This window comes from Bombus vosnesenskii, unplaced genomic scaffold, assembly GCF_011952255.1.
Source record: "Bombus vosnesenskii isolate JDL3184/JDL3185 unplaced genomic scaffold, Bvos_JDL3184-5_v1.1 scf7180000016279, whole genome shotgun sequence".
In the NCBI taxonomy this organism is placed as follows: domain Eukaryota; kingdom Metazoa; phylum Arthropoda; class Insecta; order Hymenoptera; family Apidae; genus Bombus; species Bombus vosnesenskii.
In genome coordinates, this window is record NW_022884348.1 from 2041595 (window position 1) to 2063740 (window position 22146).

Genomic DNA, 22146 nt, shown 5'->3' on the forward strand with positions numbered 1-22146 from the left:
ACGATTTAGCGCTATTAGTAAAATTACTTTCGTGTCGTAATGAAATAGTACAGCGGTAGACAACCGAAATGAACATTCGCGACGATAAAACTTTTAGAAGCGTTTGTAACCTTAATATTTATGATCTTTATATAAATTTCAACATAAAGATGTTAAAAAAAAAAAAATGGAAATTCAGTTGAAAAGATGCTACCTGAAAGTTGAAAAGCTACCTGTTACGGTTACCTAGGTCGACCGGGTTGGCTAAAAGTTTTATCGCGACGAATCATTTTGTCGAAGTCGATGAAATTTTTACTAACCCGTATGGATACATTCTTTCGTGTAACATACGTCCTCGTCACAGCCGGATCCTTTGTCAATGACATGAACGCCTTTGTTCCGTTGATATCCATTTAGGGCATCGGCTGTGGATGGTAATCCCTCTGAGTTAACAGGATCTACTCTCGTGCAGGCGCAGATGCAGGTGCAGTTGCAACACAAAAATAATGCAGGACCACGATGTTAATGATTGTTAGTGCCGATCGTTTTTTAAGCCATGATAACAAGCAATCTTATCGTCTAACAGAGTACGGATTTCCACTATTAAATTTTATTTCTATTGCATTTACATAGTGCTGTACCGTATATTCGTAAAGTCCTATTTTTCACCAGGAGAAGAATCATTCAAGATGAATGCAAGATACGAAAGCGCTTTCCACGTATCGTATCCACCTGTAACGAGTAGCTAAAAGAGCGGTCTCGAAGAGTATCTCGAGTGATAAAAAGGTGTGGCAGAATAAATACGCTCGTTCGAGAACGAGGAACGTAAAGCGATCTAACCGTTAAACCTCGTCTAACCAGTGGCGTGTCTCTACGTTGTTCCAGTCGCTATTCGCTTCACAGTTTGAACGAACCTTCGTGCAAACACGTGCAACGCGATGCCGCTCAAAGTGTAATCGCAGTAATCAACCTTAAGCGATTGATCCATTCAAACGTGTACAACCACCTCCCCTATCAATCAACGCGAATTCATTGAAAAGCCTGCAACAACCGCGTTCGTCTTCGGCGTTCGTTCCTTTTCTCGTTAAAAAGCATCGTTGTTCCTCCAGAGAAAGCGAGAATAGAGACGCGAGAAAAGGCTTCGCTAGTCGTTCGAAGGCTTACACATCTACGAAAGTCGAGATACTCCGACTGGATCGTAAAACCGATCGTTTTATTCTCATCGATCGACTTCATGACCGTTCGCGAAGAAGAAAAAGAAACATCGTATCGGCGCCATCGTCTCGACGATTAGTTTCTAAAACATGATCGTTTGCCGATGATCCGTAAAAATATTCCGATGATTCATATTTGGTTGTTTCTTTAATGATGGCAGCGGGTGGTCGATCGATACTCGATCGAAAATATACAGATTGGAAAGCCGGGCGGCTTCTTATTTAGTTCGCGGGCGTGGATCGCCGAAAAGCACGACCTGGCCCGGCTGAGTAACTCTCAAAACAATGATCACTTACCTCGATGCGTCAGAATCGGGACGCTCTTATTGACGTCACGACCTTTATACGTTAAATAACGCGTTTCGGATGTGATACGGTATATCCTTCGTCGGCCGATCGTTATAACGAAAGAAAGAGGAAATGTGTATTCGCGGATTCACCATACCGTATAAAGTTACGCGATTATCGCACGAGCAAGTCCGACTTACTCATATGATCGTAATATCTCGTAGACGAGAGAAGGGTAAGACGAGAGTGCTGTTTTTTGGGTTTGATTTCAGGATTTATCTAGTACACGCTACGTTCCGATACGTTAAACGTTACGTAATATCCATTACGTGTATTTTTATCGATCGCTGTTGGTCATCTACGGGTAGTGGTACGAAATTTGGCCATTTGAATCGCCAATGATACGCGTGGTCAGTTGGTACGTATTTCGTTTCGTATGTGTGTCGAACTAGGAAAGAAATGGGGTAAGTTACGCAACGCACCTGTAGAAGGTAACGAAACTAATTAATACATACGTATATCCTTGGATAAATAGATTTTACATAACGACAACACGATATAAACATTCGTCAGGTACGGTTAGTAACGGCGATTAAGACTCTCCCGATGGTAGATCGATAGTTTAAACTAAATTACTACGATTCCAAAGGCTAGGACGACGAAATTTAACGGAGGAAAAAAGAACATTAATATACCGACTTGTTTTATGCAACAATACGATATTTCGAGAAACCAAGAGAAGCGCGTAGATTCGCAAGGATAAATCAACGTGAGAAAATAGGTCGCACGTGACACTATCTGTCAATGAAATTTATGACGACTCGATCGTAAGCCCGTTTGGTCAGCTTTCACGCGACTGAAATTCCTTTTTAATATTTTCTTTCGACGTAGCCACGAAACCGTTATCAAACCGTTTCCTCGTGCAGGAAATCGAGAAGCTTGTCGCTTCCGAATTTTTATCGGTTGAACGAATTGAAACGGCAGAGAAAGAATTTGCAAGGAAAGAAACGGATAAAATGCGCAGTCTAGTTATTATGTGGAACTAATTTCTATTTAAGTCCATCGCAATTTATATAAAAAGAAAAAAAAAGAAAAAGAAAAAGAAGCAACGCCATTGAGGAAGACAGTGCGCGAGCCGGCAAAACTTTTACATCTATCCGATCTTTCTTAAAATCATTTAAAAAGCCATAATACGAGTTGCAACGGAAACAATTTACGGATTATCATCGGACAACCGATTTCTTCGTTTCCTCGTTGTTTCGAGATACGCGACGATCACTTTGAAGCGCTAATTACAGAATTTTGACGAAAACTGATATTCACGATACGAATCATAGGACTCGATTGATGTTTCAACGATTGTTAATGGTAGCCATTAAACGATGTTAGACAGTGTTTTAATTGCGGCGGAAGTGTAACGATGGTTCGTCGTCTTCGTGAATCCACGTTGAAAGTAATTATGGCATTTATAAGCTCGTTAAGGCGTGTACTTGAGTCATACGACCCAACTACAGGAGTGCAATTAGTCAGGGAAAGATATGGAGAACGCGATTCTTATCAAACTCTCTACATGCTTCGACCACGATCGAGAACGAGTATTCGATATCGAATACACTTTGTACGAGATCGTGGATTCAGGCATAGGTCAAGATCTTTCGCAAATCGTCAAACTGTGCGTTTGCAGATATTCTTACCGTTTCTGGATGACGCGTCGCAGGTTGCAGTGTTCGCAGCCAGAACACCAAGTGCAACAGCCAACGCGATGCATAAAAGCACTCCGCAAACTGCTATCACGGTTAGCCCGCGTTCCAACGTCGATCTCCTCTTCCACCACGTTGGATTTCTGAAACAAAACATAGAATGGTCGAAACGAATATTTTTTTCCTCTCGACGAACTTCTCTTCGCGATCGTTTCATTGTATTATTATCGGCCTGTTTTATCACGAGAAACTTGCGTTTCACGCGATTTGAAATTAACAAGCCAGTAAATAAAGTTTCGCAATGAAAATAAAAAACGATGATGTCAATATTTCTCTTCTCCCTTTCTATCGCAGTGTTCATCTGAACGCCGATAATCTCGCGCTTTTTATAGAAAAAAGAGAGACATGTTAACCGAACGATAAGAAGATGGAAGAGGCATGTGGCGAGATTTTTAACACTGGAATTATCGAAGATATAAAACTGCTATCAAAGATATCGGAATGAAACGACGTAGGAGAAAATATATAACGCAAAGGAAAACGAGTCTCTATTCGTCGTATCAAAAATCACCTCGAACCTTCAGAAAACGCGTATTCGTAAATTTCTACATCGAATTATTTTAAGAATCTACCGATGTCAGATTTAGGCACAGATTAACAATTTCTACCACATATTTGGGAATTTCGTTTTACGCAATTTGAATTTTAACGCGAGGCCCGTCCAGGCACGTGACCGTCGATAAGATTTATGTCGCTCCTCGCGTATTTATGTCCTTGGAAGGAACTGGTAGATCGTACACGATCCACGAAGATCAATCTTCTTCGCTCTGCTAAACAGCAGCGAGTAGTAAAAGTCGGCTGTTAATGGAGATACGTCGGAGTATAGTTTCGTGTTAATGGTTTCGCGAACCTTGAAGTCTATGTCGAATTAACCGCAAACTATGATTCACAAGAAAAGAGTTCGAGAAAATGGAACTCCATGAGCGTCGATGATCGTCATTTTTATAGTTTCGCGGTGGTACGGTTTCGAAATAGGAAAACCGGAATAATAGCTTCCTGTTTCGTCGTAAATAAAATCTGTTAGAGAGAAAATCGCATTTTTTTTCACATATACGATATCTCGTAGGATTTCGTAGGAAATAAGACGTAAGGTATTTTGTAACTTTAATAAAAATTCGTATTTTAATAAAAATGAAAATGTAAGACCCAAGCAGAATATCTGGTCGCTGCGATCAATTTTATTCAAATTCAAATTCAATATCTTCTTTTTTAAAGAATAAACAAGTCTCTAAATGACGATTATATAAGCATTAGTTTTACAATTATATCCATCCTTTACGTAAGTTTGGAGATTAAGCGGATGAGAAATGGAATTCTTGCGAATCCTCTCATGAATAGTTACAAAGCCGCAATTTATTACTCGGCAATCATTGGATCTCGTCCTACATGAACGAACCGCTGCGGGCAAAACACAATAATTACTTTTGTTACTTTGTAAAAACGTTTCAAACATTACCTTTACACGCGTTTATCCCTCTTTTATGACTCATCCGTCTACACATCCCCCTTTTTTTTTTCAATCCCATTTCACTTTTTATAAATCACGCTTGAATATATACTTGTACTTTCACGAAGTAAAATTAATTTACCGATTGCGAGGCGAATAAAGCGATAGTAGTAGCTCGAAAGCGTTAATAAATTTAATAATAATAACGCGAGGGATCATGGAAAAAGCAACGATGATATAAACGTTTCAGAAATACGTTTCAAGATAGAATAGGATTCCGTCGAAAAGATATATACATAATGGTCATTATCGATTTCTTTTGTTGCATTTACCCGCATTGTCACCTCATAGACACAGATCGTTATTCATCGTGACACAACATCGTATTGCGCAATTCGTGTTCTTTGTAAGCTGCGTAACGATTAATCGTAACGCTATTCTTTCAACGTTGCCAACAAAATCGAACGGTAATCGAGAAAATTGACAAGGCAGATAAATATCGGAATGTAACAATTTTCCGCTTGATATTATACCACTGTGTATCGTATATCTCTTTCATCGGTAATAAGCAATGGTAACATAGATTCGAGTATTGATTGTAAATAAATAATATGTCAATAAGCATAACGCAGACTAGAAGTAAGTGTAGTTATCACGAAATGTTCGTCTAACTTTGAGATAATAACAGACGAAAGTCCATGCAATAAACAAATACTACTACTACTACTACTGTTATTACTATTACTATTGCCTACTATCATACTACTACCATAGTAGTTTTGTGTAAAAACGCTTCTTTATAATTCTGGATTCAGAAAGCAGTCGATAAAGCGTCATCTTTTTATCGCGCGTGGTATAAAACCACGGCTCGCCAGACTGTGTCGCTGGAACTAGCGGTTCGACCCTTTTCCCCGTAGATTCTACGCTCTACGCGAATAATTGCAGCAGTACGAACGAGCGTAGAACGTTGAAACCAGTCACAATATTCTTCTAGATCACCGTTACGCAGAACCTGATTACCTTTCGATAGCGAGTAGTAGTAGCTCGAGTTGGCGGCCAAGCGTGAACTGAAACAGCTTGTACAAATACTACTTAAACGAGCGAAATGCGTTCATTGTTAGCAACATACGTAGACGTAATTTTTTATCTTTGTATTATTTGTAGTAATTTCGTTCGGCTTCTTCGCGATTCTGTTTTTCTTCCATTCGACCGCTTAACGTCGTTTGTATTATATTATCGTTTCATTGGATTTCTATTTTGTTAGCTGTTACGTTAAAATAAAATATATTTTTTATTTTTATTTTATTTATTCGTAGTCCACGCGTTTCGGCTTTGGACGACTTTCGGTTTACATCTCTTATAATGCCCTTACATCTCGTATATTTCTCTTGCTCTAGCGCTTCTATTAAAATTCGATATATCACATTGTAATATACGCTAACGAAAACCGGATCAAATTTTTGAACGCATCTAAACGCGACGTGTTTCGAAATAACTATAATAAATTTGAACAGTAGGAAGTACATTTGCCGTACAATGTTTCAACGTTTCAACGTACACGTTGAAAAGATTTGTTCGATCGATCATGGGTGTAGACGATATAGTGGCATCTATCGATAAAATACAGCTCAAGGCTAACTGCTATAACTTATTCAGCTTATTGGTCGTCGCGTAAGAAAATTAGATATTTCCCAATACTATAGACGAAGCGAAGAATAGCATAAAACCCGTCGATACTTATCTACGATGACGAAGATTTTTCAATTTCTGGTTTCGCTAGACACATCGTATAGATATCGATCATGGAAGATAAAATTGCAGAATATTTCAAACTTCGTCTCTGTTAGTCTCTGTTATTCGAATATCTACTATTCTAATATTCTACTCTTTTGTCTACGAATGTTCCAAAAGTAATCAATATCGATGTTCTATCGTGTAATCTGTAGCTTCGTTATTTGGAAGATTATTAATTCGTTATTAATTCAAATAGCGGTGGTTCAACTGTACTTTCAATTAGAACATCCTATGCAAAGTAAAGCAGGAAAGAAATACATAGGCAGTAACCATAAATACCGTTTTATAATTTCCGCTGTAAGAATTATGGCTAAATACCGTGCTAACTCTTTTCGTATCGGAAGAAGTTTGACATTAGTACCGCATTTAAGTGCAACGTTTAAAGCGTGTAAACTTTTCAATTGGCAGACGTAACAACGTTATTGGGCAAATAGGTGAACGTTCCCATAATAATAAATATTCTACACGCATAGGTACAATATATAGCTTCACGTTACTTACGTTGTTATATCTTTACGTCGTTTGTACAAAGTTTATGGACATAATCTCGCGATTATGTAATTCCTGGTTATTCACACTGCACGATAACCGTTTAATCGTTCTAGTAAAAAGGAATATTAATATGTAATTTATCCGCTCTTTACGCAAATATTATCAAACGAGGTTGATCGTGCTAATCTGTGTTTTGCCATTCGAGTCATCAATGAGCTTATCGCGATGTCTATTTTATGAAAGTTTCATTAACACTCGGTTAATAGCAAAAAATCGACCACTGCTCTCTCTCCCTCTGTCTTATGATATTTTTCTCTTTTTCTACTTTTTAACGTTGCGTGCCAATTAAAACATTTGAATTTAACTTTTTAGAATCAGAATCTTATTTGGTTATCGGAATAGCAAGCTGCGATTGATCGCAATTTCTTCGTCGATCCGAATCGAGCAACTACTAATTAGGATCAGGGTCAGTTTCACCCTAAAAACAGATACGTTTATCGTCTAGCACGATGTTACGTTTACGCAATCTGAGTGTCAAAGGGTGAAACGTGCCGCCATAACAAACTACAGAGTGCAAATGAAACAGGTTTATCTAAGATTAAATATTCCTTTGTCGCGTTTTAGACGCGCCTCCGAAACTCTCTTAAAACTCTACGCTTGGCGCATTGGCAACTACGTTATCGCTGCTAACTTTACGACAAAACTTAACAGCCCTGCCGTGCGAGTAGCGCAATCAAATTTTAATTAAAAGCAGCTCTCATCGCGTACGAGAGGCTTGATCCTCCTATCGTTTGCACACACGTAGGGTACTGGCATCGAGTGGCAACAAAGGCGAGAGAAGCGAGTAAATCGGCTCACCGCCGTTACAGTAAGTAAACCGTTTCAAGTTGGACGACGGCGTAGCGGGCGTCGAGCCGAGCAATAAGGTTCGCGACGCGATGCAACTCGAGTGTATTGACCTTTTCCAGGGACGGCGTGCACCGGGACGCTTCGAAGTCAATGGCCAAGCTCGTGATAAATCTCGAAGCCGGCTAAAACCTGGGAAAAATCGTTTGGAGCGTGTCCTTCTTTCCCTCCACGCGGTCGAATTTCCATGCCATTAACAGCGTCACGAAACCGACACAACAACGCGCTTCATCGTGTGAAAACTCGGTTACGATCACCCTGACACACTTCCTGTGCGAACGAAACAGCGATCCAGCGGTAAATATCGCGATGCTCGCCGCTCGCGCGATCGATGAATCGATAATGGGTAACTCGACCGTGTAACGCCACTCTTTTTGTTTTTCTCTCCTCTCTCCCTCTCTCTCTCTCTCCCTCTCTCTCTTTAGGATATTCTCTTAGAAGTGTCGTTTGGGTTAATGCGTGTATTCGTCGTGGGAAAAACTGGTCCTGACTCTGGTGCGTTTTACTTCTTCTTTATGAAAATGTCAGTCTCTGTTATTAACGATCGATAGAGAAATCTTTTTACGCAGTTAGAAGGAAAGGTTTTGAAAGCATCAAAGTCGTTTGAACGAATGTATCAGCTATTTAACCATTCGACAGTGTCGTAAATTGCCGAAGAATCGGGAATGAGAGATATTAAAAATACATCAGACACGAGAATAAGCAGTAGGAACATTTAACGAGTGTTAAGTTAGGTAAGGTCCTTAAAAGTTTCGTGTAAAAGCATCAAGATTATCGAGAGATTATCAGAGAAGCACGAGGAGGCATCCCCTACTTTGCGCTATCTGCCCTCGGGAGGACAAAATTAGTGGCCTGGTCGATTTCGAATTTGTCGCGTCAGTGGCCAGGCAATCACGCTTGGTCGCAAAACACGCGGAATAGATTGTTCGGACGATGTAAACAGCTTGGAAAACCAGCACCCAATATCCAATTTCACGTGGAACCGCGCAAACGTACTTAGTTCGATTCACGGAATAACAACAAGTTTCTTGGAAACTGCACTCCAAGTAAATAACGCGCGATAAATCTTAAACGAAACGTAAATCGAGCAAACGTTGTACAAGTAGCGTTGCAATAATAATAACTTTTACCGTTAACGTCTGTTGGCTGTAAAGCAGCTAAGAATTTCGTTAAACTCTCTGGTTAGGAAACGATCCGATTAAGTCGCCGCTTTTCGCGCTTTGTCCATCGTTTTAATTTAATTCTCGATACTAATCGGTTCTTCGAAATATACTTGAACAATGGGTGTATTGTGTGCAACGAGGTGGAAGTAATGAGATGTTTTGTTGCCTTTTGCAGTTGAAATTCTCCGGTCAGGCCCGGTTGAACCTTCCAGCGAGCATTTCGTCGGTCAGGCGACCACGAAACCGTGTCGGATTGAAATGGTACAAAGCGAGCGTGGATTGCATGCTAATAATCGAATCGTGTCTTTTGCACGTGCCCCGAGACTCGACCTTCTTCGGACCTTCTTATAATTTTTCCATTCCACTCGATCACTTTTATTTTTAGTTAACATCGTCGAAATCATCGCTTGATCATCGAAATCGAATTTAATCGGATCCTTTCGGTTTATCGGAATAGAAGTTATTAGCTCAGCGAGGGAAATTCCGTCGGGTAAAATTCGATAATTAAACAAAAAAAGAGAAAGAAAATCGTTTCGTAATAAATAGCGCGTTTTCATATTCGCTGTCTATCGAAGTAAAATTTAAATGTAGTACTTAAACAATAATTAGATAGATATGGAAAGTAGCGTTCGATTATCCGACCGTCTAAGTTCGATTGTTTAATTCCAAACATGAAATTAATTCTGCAATTCCATTGTTTACTTCGTCTCGTGTCCTCGAACTGCGCCGCCAGTTATTCGCGATCTTGACCGCGAATGCCATAAACCACCTCTGCAAAATTCTCGCGGACGAATTACAATTCAATTGTCTGAAATTATACGATCGTTTTATATTCGCAAATTACACGATTCGTTAAAATTGGAGACGGCGAGTCTGCAGATTTCGTAGCTTCGCGTTCCACGGCTACTTTAAAACCTGCTTCCTCAATTTGCCAGTTTCGCATGGGACTTATCACGTTCAACGTTACGTTCGCTCGAGATTCTTAAAAAGTGCAGTTGCGAAGCGCAGTTTCTCCAATTTTCTCATTGAAGAGACGACGTGGGCGTCGAACGAGGTCCTCTCCGAGAACGAAGATCTCGCAGCAGCGTAGTACGGGTTTACCGGTATTCGCCTCGATTTTCAATTAATTCGTTCGAAACCGGGTTCCTTTCTTCGCTGACCTCTTTAACAGGAATTCGCAAAACTAGGGGACCTCGTTCGGCTGTTCTTCAGGGTGCACGCGATAAGGAAACAAAAGAGCGAGCGCGTGGAATACAAATTCGATTGGCTACCTTCGTGATATGTCTAGTTCCGTCAGGCACGATACTTTGCGGTTTCAAGGTGACTGCAAATGCTTATCACGGAAGTAAAAAGTAGCAGGAAGAGACGAGATACTGGCAAAGGTGAAACGAATTTTAAAGCACGTTCGATGGAGGTTATCGTGCCCTTAAAGGTTTCAAAAAAGATCATCGTACACGTAAATTCGAATCCGATTTATCGAGCGTTTCTCGTACGTATAATCGTATATCGTTGTATTATCAGCGAGTCAATTTTTTTAAAACGTTAACGAAAAACATATGTACAAATACGTGCAATTCCAACGCCAGCCATGCTCGAACGATCGAACAATCGTCCTATATCGGTCTTGAACCAGTACTACGCGAAACAGTCACTTCCTGTAGAAAGTAACGTGTCTTTTTTTTTTCTACAGAAGCCAAAGAAGTATGCTTGATAAGACAAAGATCTATCGGTAAATATAACCGGTTATGCACAAGCAGGTATGTAAACGAAGAACGTCGCGATTCAGCCATAATCACGTACCAGAGACAAGAACAATATTTCTTTTTCATTACTTCTTTACACAGTATGTATTGTGTGCAGATCGGTCGAGGATAGAACGAAAGGAATTCCACGTTGATTAGATTAAGCAGTATCGATACGAAATTTAAACAATTTTTTGGATGAAATTAATTTCCGAGAATCTCTCACGGCGAAACTTGTTCGCAAGTTTGAAATTTTAACGATAACGGGTCCTTGAAAATTAATTTCGTCCAAAATGTCGCTGGAAACAACGAAATTATCGCAAATATCTCTTAGGAAGTGGAGTATCGTGAAAGTATACACGCGAAATGGAAAGTGGTAAAAATAGAAGAAAGATGTGGTAGCAGCAAGACTGCTTTAAATTAATTTTATACGTTCTTTGTTATTGTTTTTCTTCCACTATAGACAAAAGCGTATAGAACGAGTTAAGAGAAAGTACATACACACGATATACTATAACAAGCAAAGTTCGCTAAAAAAGTTGTTATAAAACGTAACTTTAGATATTTTCTCACGTGTCCAAGCAAACGCACCTACGTAACTTGAGATTAACCAAAGCCAAATATACCGAACGAAAGAAATTCTAAACTAAATAAGACGTTTAGAACTCTGCTTAGATTCTGCTTGAACTTTACGTATCGAACTGAAACGTCAAAAATTATTTGTAGGAGATACCCGCTTTATTTTCTTTCCACAAATACACGTTTTCGGCTTAACACCTTAATTTCAATGAACGTTATCGTAACGACGCTAAAATATTACCGTATAATAAAACAATAAAATAGAATAAAAAATATACTAGGCGTGATATAGAACATTTAAAACTATCTTCTCTTTTTTCAATAAAAAAAGCAAATAAACTTTACATCTTAGACCATCGAACAGGATATTTATCGTGCACCATTTGTTTGCCTTGATTTCAAAATTCAACACGGCCGCGGTTGCTTGCAAATATTTATATGGTGCATCAGCATACGTACGATTGTTTTATTATCCTTCGATTCGCGTGGAACCGCGTAAAATGCTTGCAACACGCGCGACTTTCATAATTCATGCCGTGCAAACTGCGTGCGTGCATCTTTGGCTAAGTTTTATTTTAAGATCGCCAGGTTTCTCCCAGTTGGTCACTCGCTGGAAATCGACCACTTTCACTTCCTCTCTTACGAAGGCGTCGTAAAAATTTTGATAAAAAGTGCACCACTTTTTTCCTTTACTCCTTTTTATACCTGCAAATCGTATCTACATCGTGTCCAACGAATGGAAGAAAATCTGCGAATTTTGTTCGCACGTTGTTGTTTATTTTCGAAGAGCAACGAATTTACTTATACCATCGACTACGATATCGTCGACGAATTACCTAACCATCGACGTTGCTTATGCCGCTACGATAACGCGTGTTGCAACGTTAAGGTATCACAATAGCGTAACGTGGCGGCGTCGCGTCGTCAGGTCCAGGTATACGGTAGAAGCGGCAGCCAGAGATAATTAGCGTCATGACACAAACGACTTGTCCCATTTCATCGACAATTTAGCGCCGTCCATATAAAAACTTATTAAACCGTTGAAATGTTACGCTACTAAGTTTACTCAACGCTTATCGACTTTATCTTAGAAATTCGAAAGTTTCTAAATTTCCTCCTCTTTTACGAACACTTTTATGCGACAGTTTTGGGTTTATGCTCTTGGCTTTCGTGGCCACAAGTTTTTTAACTTTAAGAAACGATTCTACTTTGTCGAATTTAATAAAATTTAACAAGACACCGGGGTCCTGTTAAGCGTTTTATTTCTTTCCTCGATCATTTATTCGTCAAGTACAACACCTTCGTTCTACGGACGAAATCATTGTTTCAGACGATTGCCTTGTCGTTAGAACCACCTTTGCGAGTTTCGTCAAATATATTAATTACGTTCCGAATTATCGATATGGTTGCTTTTACGAATGCATATGGGTACTTTGACGAACATGGCGAATCGCTAAAAATGTTACACCGAGCGAATCTGTTTTCAGCTGTTAATGAGATTGTAGCAATATCTTTGGCTCAATGTCGTGTATATTTCCGTTCCGTTTTTCTCTAAGATAAACGGCCACCTTGAACGAACACCGACGATAATGTCTTTATGAGACGAACGTACCTTGGATCTGTTGCCGAAGGAATGCCTGCATGCGGGTATTTTTCAATCGTTTCTCTATTTTTAAATTTGGCGGACGTGCAACAGCTTATGAATATACTAACAATTATCGTATTTCATAGGAAAAACATTGTATATTTTTAAAAGACAATCTGTTTTCGAATAAAGAGGAAACCGAGCTGTTACGCAACGGCGATCTTTAGTCCTAATTTGTAAATTTATTACGGTATTTCTTAAATAAAATAATGACTTCCCATTACGTACATCGCAAAGACTGTAATTTGTGTGAAATGAAAAATTGCATGGCCTTACAAATTTTACGACAGCGACTGCCAGCAGCTACAATTATTCAATTCAACCAATGTCTACGTATTCACGATATAACAACGTACACATATTTATCAACATATCTATTAATCGTCTTTATTGATTCTTCTTACTGGCAATATCCAAGTGTGATAAATAATGAAGGAAAAAAAAAGTTTATCTGCATACAATATACGAGGTAATTAAAAACGATGCTTCTTCTTACTTTTCACTTGCTTTCACCCTATTTGCATTCACGAATTTCCTTTTACACGCTTCATTTCACAGCTTGAGAAAATAACATGCAAGAACAGCGATTAAATGTAACAATAACATTCTTTGTTATAAACGAACGACATGTATAATTGCAGAACATCGTGAGTTTACTTAGTTAGTGGAAAGTTGATCTACGATAGAAAAGAAACCATTGGTATTATCTTTAACATATCGTCGATAGTTTATTTTCCAGATAAAAATCTATTTCTAGGTAGTCTATGGATGTAAGATTTAACAGATTTTATATAGCAGAAGCTTTTGCTTGATACGAGCGAATAAAATAGGAAGAGGAGGAAACGGTACTCGTTTAGATCACAAGCGCAGAAATTGATTTTGCACCTCGTTCGTTTCACAATCGCGCAACGTATTGTATTCGCTTCCATTTACCGGTTCACGGGAAATTTCATCGAAACAAAGATCGTTATTATCGTTTGAATTATCGTTATCCCATTTATCGACCGTGAAACCACGCGGAATCAATAAAGGAGAGAGGCGACTGTGCGATCGTCGGAGAAGCGACGCAAGGTTGTCGCGATTGTTTGCAAAAATGATTTAGAAGGTGACCTCGCGAAAGACCTGGAAAAAGAAATCGAATCGGTATATCGGAAACATGGCGTCGAGGAAGCGATAAGGTTGGTCGCGTGAAATCAAGCTTAAAATTCAAAACGACGCGACGTTGGAAAGTGCGAGCTATTTTCCACGTAGATTTCTCTGGGCGATCGACCATTTGAAATGTTTAAAATTCGTTCCATGCGTACACAGTGGCTGCGAGGTACAAGAAACGTATCTTTAAATTCTATGCAAATGAATAGAAATGCAACATTATTCTCTGCAATTAATTGAACGTACGCGTAAGCATTTCCTTATATGCTCGCAGTTGTGTTCATTCATGAAAAACCGGCCAGTGAAATAATACTATAACCGTATATAACGGTATAATTTATGCAAGCGGAATAAAAAGGTAACGTTAAAACACGTATGTAGGCAAAGTAACTTATATATCGTTTTGTCGACAGACGTACATTTCGAGCAACAAAGATTCTCATTTAAAGATCGCGATCGATTCTATAGAGTTTGACCAAATTTGTTCTGATCTTCGAACGAACGCTGTGATAATTAATTAACGGATCGATCGTTTTCCGATCATCGCGATATAATACACGATATAACATAATAGCGTGAAACTGACTGCGAAGAACTTTCACCGTGACTCGAGCGTAAGGCACGATCACAACGATCGATGTGTCTTCGATGCTGAGTACGTTCACCGCACGTTTCCTCGTCTCGAAATGCATGTCGCGTTTGCAAAAACTCGGGCGCAAAACATTTTTGATGCAATCGATTACCGAAGTGGCTGATCGCAGTCGTGCGTCACCATCGGCATTCACATTATAACCAGCTGTGAACACGAGAGTTCGATCAAGACCGTGTCGATGTCCCGCGACAAACAAAATGGTCGTGCTAAGAAAACCTTTCAACCGTATAACATCGAAGCGTCTTAATAAAGTTTTCAAATCCTTCCATCTATTGTACAATTATACAACGATCCGTTGATCTGCGTGACTCTCGTTATGAAACGTGACGGATGATCGTCTAGTTTAATTCTGCTGCATATTTTTCCATCGTTTTCGAACGAATCGTATTTTTCTAGCGTTGGAAAATTTAGTAAATTCGATGAAAGCGCGAAAGAACGGAGAACAGTTATCGATAGACGAGTTCCGATCGTACGTTAAAGATATTTTGAAAACATGGAAATTTGTTTTCTATTGAAACTATAGCGAGATCGAGGCATGGAAAGTTTGAATATCGCGATAGGATTCGTCAGAAGCTTAAGAACGTCTTTCCACTCTGCGATAAAATCGTTAGTAATGTCTTACTAATTGGTTTCGTCGAGTAGGAAGTAAATTGGAATTAGTGACGTTACTTCGATGTCTCGAACGAATCGTCCAAGTTTCTTGTCGTGTAGCGACGAACCGGTAGATACAATATCGAACGATGATTCGATTACAAGCGTAATCAATGCACGGTTTTTGACGAAGTACGACTGGCAAGTAAACGTGCTACGAGTTGCAAAATCTTCGAAGAGAAAATCTCGAGGAAATTCTATAAAAAGAACGTATTAGGTCGACGGTTGGAACAAAAGGAACCTAATCGATAAACGATACAATCGTAAACGTTAAGTGGTTTGCACAACCTCGAAATTCTTTGAGTGAAATCGAACGACCCGATGGATGGACTTGCGGGCGAATTTTAAGGGGCTTTCGAAAACGTTGCGGTTACAATAACGACGTAACATCAACGCCTGGCTGGTGTGTTTTATCACCGAGAATCCCAGCCTGCATTGAAATCACGAGATCTCTCTCGAAGAGAAGGAACGATGATTCATAAGACGTTAGATTTATATATAAACAATTTAATTTTACCGAGCCATATGAAACACTGTCGAAGATATCGACTGCTAAATCGTTAAGAAACGAAAGATATCGTCGAATTAACGATTATTCGTGCCTTTTAGCGTATTCGTGGCTTGTTAGCGCGTTACGTTTCGTTACGATAGTTATCTTCTTTCGTCACGATTATGAACATTTACCAGGCTCAACGAAGATTCTACCGGATAAAGAATTCCTCTTCCTCTTCGAACGAACGAAGGTTTAACGAGTTACGTGGCTTGTTTGGAATATCGTGCTTCGAAATAAAAAGAAACAGGTCTATTGTATTTACGACAGACGATAATGCATCTAACAGTTTTGGAAACATTTTTGATAAATAATATGGAGCGTTATTTTTAAATCGATATAATACCGAATCGTAAATGTACGTCACGATAAGTTTCTATCTCGGCGCCAAATTCGCAGCCAAATAAACAGAGCGATGGCTCCGCGTTTAAAGGAAACAAAACACTCGTCGGTTCTTTGTTTTCTTTTCTTTAATTTTAATGAACCTCCTGTCGAGCCAATGTATACTCAATTTATGGACATTCATACGGTTACTTGAGAAGTCGGTTAAGTTTATCGTTGCTAGAAACGTCTCTACAGAAATTCGCCGTGTTATAGCTGAACAATAGCCAATGTGCATTTGCAATGATAATAAACCAAGCAAACGATTACTTTAACTACCTCCACATATCCTTATCAACGATAACACTCTTTCATCCGCCAAAACAAGATAATTTTTCGCTATAATCTAACGTCGCGAGGTTCTACCAAGGTGACTAGTTTTTAACGAGATTATGTAACTCTGTCAAAACAACAATACGAAAAGCAAAGAAAAATAGAGATCTTATAGACGGTACGATCATTCTGATCGAAACGAAGCTAAAACCAGGAAAACACAACGATGTGACAAAATCAGATTATCGTGATTATAAACGATATCGTGAAACGAGACTACATTCCCGAAGATAAATTTCTATCCTAAAGATAAATCATCGAATAAAATGTTCATGTTATGGATCGTCGTACATGAAAAAAATCATAACATCGTCGCAAACTCTATGGTAATGTCTACGCTGTGCATACGATTTCTCTTGGAATCCACAAGAGTCGATTCCGCCAATTTTCTCATGCACCGTTAGCCAACTTTCATGCGATAGTAAACGAATGAAACTCACTTAATGACAGTCTGCTTCATGCTGTTTGTCATTCTGTCCTCTCTTCGGTTTCTCTAAAGTTTCTTCTTCTTGTTTGCTTCTATCGAAACTTTTTCACTGACACATTACTACACGCACTCTTTCTTTGATCCTTTCGAATAGCCCTCACTATCAATTTCTTTTCTCTCTCTCTCTCTCTCTCTCTTTCTTTCTTTCTTTCTTTCTTTCTTTCTTTCTCTCTGTAAAACGACGCGATTCTCGCGGATCCCGGAAATCGAAGATCCTTCGTCTCGAGATGTTCCTTTTCTGTTATTTATCGATGATTCGTCCTCACGATACTTCTTTCCTTTCCTCTGGGGGCCGGATATGAATCGGTTTGGGCTGTTAGCGCCAGACTGAAGGAGCACGCGCATCTCTCCTCGTATTTAAACGCCCTCTCCCTACCTCTCTCGCCCTCTCTTTCTCGTTCCCATTCGGCGGCTCCGCGTTTCGATACTCTCCTTTTCCTTTTTCCGTACTCCCGCAAGTATCCTGGCCAATTTGCCGAAAATCTGCGACTCGATCGCGGATTATATCGGTGTGCATGTATAATTTTAGATGTAGATCACTTTAACCTGTTGACCGAGCAAGTCGAGTTAACTCGTCGCTCGAGTTGCAAACTTTTTGGAAATAATATCTTCACCGAGGGATTCTCCAAGTCTTTTTACACTGGCTATAGAAAGTATATCGTAGATATCCTTATTTTACAACGAAGCGTCCTTTTTTTTTATCAGGTTCTACGTTTCATTTATTATTTTTCATAGTGTCGAAGTTTCGCAGTCGTACGAAGGCACTGTGTTATTACGCGACACAGAAGGATTAATTCGAAGTAACTTCGGTCATTAGAAATTTCATCGATTTTCTTCTTCTCTTAACGGTACGAGAGCGCGGTGGTGTATTTGAGTACGGAATATTGAAAAACTGGCTTGTGTTCGTCGTATTATTTCTTTGAACTTTACTCTATTTGACGATATATTATTTTTATACGTTTCATTTGATTTTCTTTTCATTTTCCCGTTATATTTTATCAGTTTAATTATTTTTGTACTATCAGAAATTCGTTTGATCTTCGTTAAAACGAAGCGTTGAATATTTGCACGTGTTCGAATCTAAAATTGAGATATAAAGTATTTCACATTTAATACCTTTATAAACATATAGATCAATGATTTTCAAGATGCCGGGAAATGTTATGTTATATAGTTCATTAAATACTTTAGAAATTCGTAATTAACTTTTTATCTCTCAACGATTATATGAGAAATTAAACGCTGATAAATTATCGTCTATTTTTGTAATGTCTATTTTTCATTTTATAATTCTAAAGCGTTTGTAAGGACAATTGGACGAAGTTTGATTCTTTTCCGATGTTATAAAGCCGTCTAAGCGTTTCGTGCCTTTGTAGATTCCTCCTTTTTTTTTTCTTTTTGTTCTGACGCTCGTCCTCTGCACGGAACGATGATACTATGCACGTCAATGATTTCCGAAACATCGGAAAAATTGTTCTCTTCCTCTACATGACCGACACTGAGATTACCGTGCATCACGGAAACATTTATTTTGTGCCGATGAACGTCAATGAGTAACGTGCACATGGTCGCACGCCAAAGCCTCAAACGGAATACCAGGATTACGAACTTCGATTCAAATTGATTTATCAAAATCTTTCGTATCGTTAATATTTTCAATAGAACGATTATTGATAGTCTCTTACGCTAATTTATTTTGATCGCAGTATCGTATCGCAAATATCGAACGTTTTAATCCTCGAATTCGTCAACTTTTTAATCGAGACATCTTGCGTATATGAATTCAGAATCAAACTTATTTCCTTCTGCTTCCTCATCAAGAAAGATGAGGTTTAATTCGCTAACAAGGTAATTGCAATTTCTGTCGTTTTACGATACACTAGTCAGCTTGATACAAAGGCATGTATTCCATTCCTATGAATTCGTTAGCGAAAACGATTGTCAAACCATGAATTGTATACGCGAGATTAAAATAGGGGACTAGTTCGAACTGGTTGCGAGAACAATACACGAACGGTATATAATCCATTAGCTTAAATTAAATCGCGTAGCAAACGCGTCAATCGCGAATGAAAAACGGATAACGCTCGTGAAACAAGCTTTATTAAGTAGTTAGTAAAAAAATGCTGGTTTCATCAAACCAACCGCATTCTACTATATTCTTGGCATGTTCGACTCGATACAACAGGTAGATAGCTAGTCGCATATTTCCCAAAATAATACCGCGACGATACAACGAACGATATTTTTTCAAGAAACACCATCAAATCTTATAATCGTGACTTTTATCTTCTAATTTGAAAAACGATGATTCGAACGAACGATTCCTATTAGAAGAGTACGACAGGTTTAAAATAGTCACTTATAAACTGTTTAAAATACACCCACGCGGGAGATCTCCTCGGCCCGTTCGATTACTCGTACAGCGTCGTTTATTTCGAGAGGGAATCGATTTCTTTGAAAAAGTTACGGTTTATGGAGTGGCGTCTCCGACGAGATTCATTTGTTAGCGTCTACCGTCTGACTAGGTGGGAAGCGCGAGTGCGTAAGTTTGGCCGAGTTTCCGAAAGTTATAGAGACCGACGTTGGTCTTCTAGCTTCGTGCTTCAAAACTATTGCGCGCAAACTTTAAAACTACTGTCCCAGAAACGGCTGCGGAACTCTGTAGGGCTTCAACCTACATAGGGTGAACATACAATCGCAGGTCGTTCCATTCTACGCGTTAGGCTGTATTTCATTCGACGATCGGACAACTGAAGTACTCGACCGGCGGTTAAGTAACGTGATACCTTTTAGCAATTGCGAGCTCTTTACGGCGTGACTTTTTCGCGTCAAACGGTAAATATTTAACTTTCTCCCGTCGTCATTTTCCGTTATGTCGTTTTGATAACGAATCCGTTCGGAGCCGAATTTCTTTTACCTGTTTGCGTAAAGAAGACATAACGTTCGTATATTTATCGTCGGGTATACGCAACATCGAGCGTGAAAGGGTTATTTTGTCGACTATATTAAACCATGTTTAAACAGTATGTAAATACAGTCGATGTACTTAGTATATTGAGGGAATAATTAAAGAAGGCAAACGAGTAAGTTTCCCTTAGTAATTAGCTACCGGCAACCGAATAATTATCCTATTATTCGCTAATCGATCGTACAAATACATCTTTTTGAATTTACCTTCATATGTCTATATAGAGGCAAAGTTTCGTTCAACTTGTACATTATTTTCCATCGATAGAAGTAATGTCCCGTGTTTCCTGATCTATGACCCGAAGCTGATTTGGGACAATGCAGGTTCACACCGTGTCAATCCCGATACGAGCAACGAAAAATCGCGAATAAATAGCCGGCCATTGTAGACTGAATTTAGTCCAACGATTATCATACGGTCATGCAAGTCAAATAGATTCCGGGTAACTCTTGTTTCTTTTGCCTCCTGCTGCACTGTTCTTCGTGAACGGAAAGCCTAAATATATATAGGTAGTTTCTTGGAATCGTTTTTTTTTTTTTTTATGAAATCTGTTTTACTCACTGTTACGAAGAATCCTGATTGAACTGACCTAAGATATTTTTCAGAAATTGGTTCGTTTTTAAGCGTATTTGATTATTGCTATCCTTTACTTACGAATCGTATCAGAGAATCAGTCGCGTCTCGGAAAATCATCAACGCGACAAATTGCGATGAACCTGATTCAACATCTCTAAGACACTTTTTTTTAAACATTTGTTCGTAAAATTGTAAGTCATGCTATAGAAAATTACCAATATCCTTCCGCCATGGAACGCATCGAACACACCGAGGAGCCACGTGCGGTGCTCGTCGGTGAGGTTTATAACGAGGTCGTAAATTCGTATTAAGCGAGCAATCGCATTTAGAATTGTTAGTTTATTTCGCATTCGATAGTGAAGAATACGTTGTAAACTCGGTGTCTCCAAAGTCCACGCTTTCAAACCATATCGCCACGGTACAAGTTTCCGAGGTTTCCGACCTGCAGGAGTATCGAGACCTTCTCGGAAAAGCGAACGCCTCGCGTCAGTTCGGATACCATCCCATTCTTACCAGGAGAAGGCGCGTCAAGGGCGCATGGAAGAGCGATCGTGACATTCAGGACACCGTTGATTGAAAAACTAATTTTTACAACAGCCACTCAGCGTGTGTCGTGAACGAACTTGAGAGTTCGGATAGTACGAGCAGAACGTGCATATTGTACACATTCGATGTACACGTTCGAGCCATCATTCGGTATAGACATGTTCTAACGTTCAATCAGTACACGTATTCTGTCGATCAGCTCAAACATCATAGTACAAACAACCAGATACATACGTTATGTACTGTACTTTATGTACTCGTTTTTTGCACATCGTTTTTTACCAAGGTACACGTTGCCTTCTGCTATTGCGTTTAAAACGAGTGTAAACATTGGTTTCTCTTACCTAATCATACCCATAGTATAACCATAGTTACATCGGCACACAATGTTCGCGTCCAAGTCGATGAACTATCGGAGACAGACGAGTCCGTTCAAATACGACGAATCGACGAACCCAGCGCAAGATTGATAAAAGATGCTTCTCAGAAATTCCTTCTCTTTTACCTTCGTAAGCTATTACCATGGTCCACTTTGCTTTCCTTTTTGTTTAATTGCGGACGATTTACTTGCAACGTTGTAAATTATGTCTTGAAAAACGATTCGCTGCATTATGAACCGCTCTCGAGAGAATAATCGCTCTGAAAAGTGAATTTCAAGCGTTTAAACAGCACCATGGTGAATCTCTACCTCGATTACTCGTTTCTTGTGCGATACACGCAGATGTCATTAGCGAAAATCAGACTGAAGCGCGTCGAGAAACCAACTTATGTATTTATGTATTTATGCTTGTTAAAAAATTATAAAAAACGATTATCGTACGATAATCTAATTGCTTGAAGA

General features: G+C 39.1%; 1 protein-coding gene across 4 annotated transcripts in view; it reads right to left on the reverse strand.

The window, feature by feature from the left end:
• Positions 1-22146, reverse strand: part of LOC117242822 (neprilysin-2) — a 38713-nt gene that overhangs the window by 4841 nt on the left and 11726 nt on the right. For 2 of the 4 annotated variants that reach the window (XM_033509781.1, XM_033509780.1), the window contains 2 exons: positions 3176-3324; positions 300-437 (listed from right to left, as the gene is read on the reverse strand). In XM_033509781.1, the coding sequence (XP_033365672.1) occupies positions 300-437; positions 3176-3324 (287 nt within the window). Of the gene's footprint in view, positions 1-299; positions 438-3175; positions 3325-17165; positions 17555-22146 lie in introns of those variants that run through there. The other 2 variants (XM_033509784.1, XM_033509782.1) reach the window with 2 other exon arrangements.